This window comes from Vollenhovia emeryi, unplaced genomic scaffold, assembly GCF_000949405.1.
Source record: "Vollenhovia emeryi isolate VEMERY1.0 unplaced genomic scaffold, V.emery_V1.0 DF945345.1, whole genome shotgun sequence".
In the NCBI taxonomy this organism is placed as follows: Eukaryota; Metazoa; Arthropoda; class Insecta; order Hymenoptera; family Formicidae; genus Vollenhovia; species Vollenhovia emeryi.
Window position 1 is genome coordinate 1 of NW_011961021.1, and position 2206 is coordinate 2206.

At 66.0% G+C, this 2206-nt stretch overlaps 1 protein-coding gene across 1 annotated transcript; it reads right to left on the bottom strand.

The window, feature by feature from the left end:
* Positions 1 to 127: 127 nt before the first annotated feature.
* Positions 128 to 1137, bottom strand: LOC105561440 (the record flags this gene model as incomplete). The annotated part of the gene is made up of 2 exons (XM_012011428.1): positions 826 to 1137; positions 128 to 771 (listed from the first exon to the last, which is right to left on the bottom strand). Coding segments are annotated over exons 1-2 (933 nt in total), but the record flags the coding sequence as incomplete, so codon positions are not given.
* Between the last annotated feature and the right edge of the window lie 1069 nt (positions 1138 to 2206).

Consider the following 2206-nt stretch of genomic DNA (forward strand, 5'->3'; position numbering starts at 1 on the left):
GTGGTGTGGGTGGCGGAGGGGGGGACGGGGTGAGGGCGGGAGCACGGGCGAGTAACGCCGCCCGGCTCCGCGTCATGGGGGGGGGGAGAAGGCCGAGGGGAGGACGTCCCCCCGTCGGCACCCCCACCCCCAGACACAACCCCCGCCCCGTCCCCCACGGCAGGTCGAACAGGCCGAGCCCGGGGAAGTCTTCCCCGAGCCCGACGCTGTTGCCGCCGCTGTCGTTGCTTACATGCCCCCTCCTCTCCCGCTCCGCTGCCTCCTTCTGCGAGATAACCTTCTCGCAGAAGGAGGCAAACGCGTGCCAGGACCTCTCCTCTTCCAGGATGGCGGCTATCACCGCCGGAAGGGAGAGGTCCTGTCCAAGCACCCGGGTGAGCGCCTCTCTTTCGCCCGCCCACGCTGGACACTCGCGCAGCGTGTGCTGGGCTGTGTCGTCCCCGGCCTGGCAGTGATGGCAGCCGGAGTTCTGCTCCCTTCCGATACGACACAGGTAGTGACCGAAGCATCCATGCCCCGTCAACACCTGCGTCATCCGGAAGGACAACCCGCCCCATCCTCTATCGACCCACTGGTCGAGGAGGGGCCCGATTGCACCGACGACGCGGAGCCCCGGGGTAGTGTCCCCCGAGGCCACTAACGCCTCTCGCCACTTGGCGATTGCGCGCCGCCGGTGCTGGAGTCTCCTCTGAGCACGGTGGTCCGCCGCCCATCGAATCGGCCTCCCCCCGGAGTCGCGGCTTTCGAGGAACATATTATAATGTTCCTCTGCCGCGTACTCCATCGGGGGGAGGCCGGCGATCACCGTCGCCGCGTTGTACGCCACCGTACGGTAGGCCCTACTAATTCTCGCGGCAATCGGGCGGAAGGCACGGGCCATACTGGCCCGCGCGTGCCTCGATGCCGCGAGTTGAGGAGCCCAGACGGGGGCCCCATAAAGCGCTACCGATTTTACGGTGTTCGCGTACAACCGGCGCACCTTGCCATCCGGTCCGCCGAGGTTGGGGAGGAGACGACCTAACTTGGCCGCTCGCTCCCCTGCCCTCTTCGCGGCACCGGCAAGGTGGCTCCTAAAACTCCATCGGCCGTCGAGAATCAGGCCGAGATACTTCATCTCTTGCCTGATCTCGACGGGGGTTGCACCCACAGTCAGGGTGAGTCCCTCGGGTCCGGGCCGTGCGCCCCATCGTGGAACAGCACGGCCTCGGTCTTACCGATTGCCACCTCGAGGCCCAGACTGCGGATGGAGCCGACAATTGCTCCGGCTGCTACCTCTCCCCGAGAGATGGCCTCCCCCCAGTCGCGGCCCCCGGCCGTCACAAGTGTGTCGTCTGCATAGCAGACGACGTGACAGCCGGGGGGGAGGGGAACGCGTAGCACCGGGTCGTACCCCAGATTCCAAAGGAACGGTCCCAGCATGGAACCCTGGGGCACTCCCCGGTGCAGTCTCTCCCGTCGGCGTACGCCGCCTTGGTCGGTATATTCGACCCACCTGTCTCTCAGGTAGTCGCCCACGACGCGGGCGAGGTACGACGGTACCCCGCGGAGCCGAAGCGACCACCTGATTCGTCCCCAGGGGAGGGTGTTGAACGCGTTGGAGATATCCAACGATATCGCCAACATCACCCCCCCCCCTGGGACGTCGCCTCTTCAGAGAGGGCCTGTACACGCTTAATAGCGTCGATAGTTGACAGGCCCTCTCTGAACCCGTACTGGGCCCCACTGATGTTGTTGGGGCCCGGCTGGGACAGGTGCTGGACGAGGCGGTTCACGAGTATACGCTCGAACAATTTGCCCACCTCGTCCAGAAGGCATATGGGCCTATACGCCGACGGGAGAGAGGCGTCTTTCCCCTCCTTCGGGAGGAGTACCAACATGGCACTCCTCCACCGCGGGGGGAAGGCCCCTCTCCTTAGACATGCGCTGTATAAGCGCATGTACTCTTCTGTGAGGACGCCCATGGCCAGGGCGTGGACACGCTTGGGAAGGCCGTCAGGACCCGGGGCAGTGTTGCCCTTCAGGCCCTTCCTGACGGCCCTCTGGAGTTCCTCCGGCTGGACGTCGAGGGAGTCGTCCCAGTCGGAGGAGTCTTCCTCCGACTCAGAGGGTGGCCCCCCGTCCTCCCCGGTGATATCGGGGAAGAGGGTCTGCACCACCCTCCGGACGAATCCCACGTCCAGCCGCTCCGTCAGCGGGGGCGCCCATG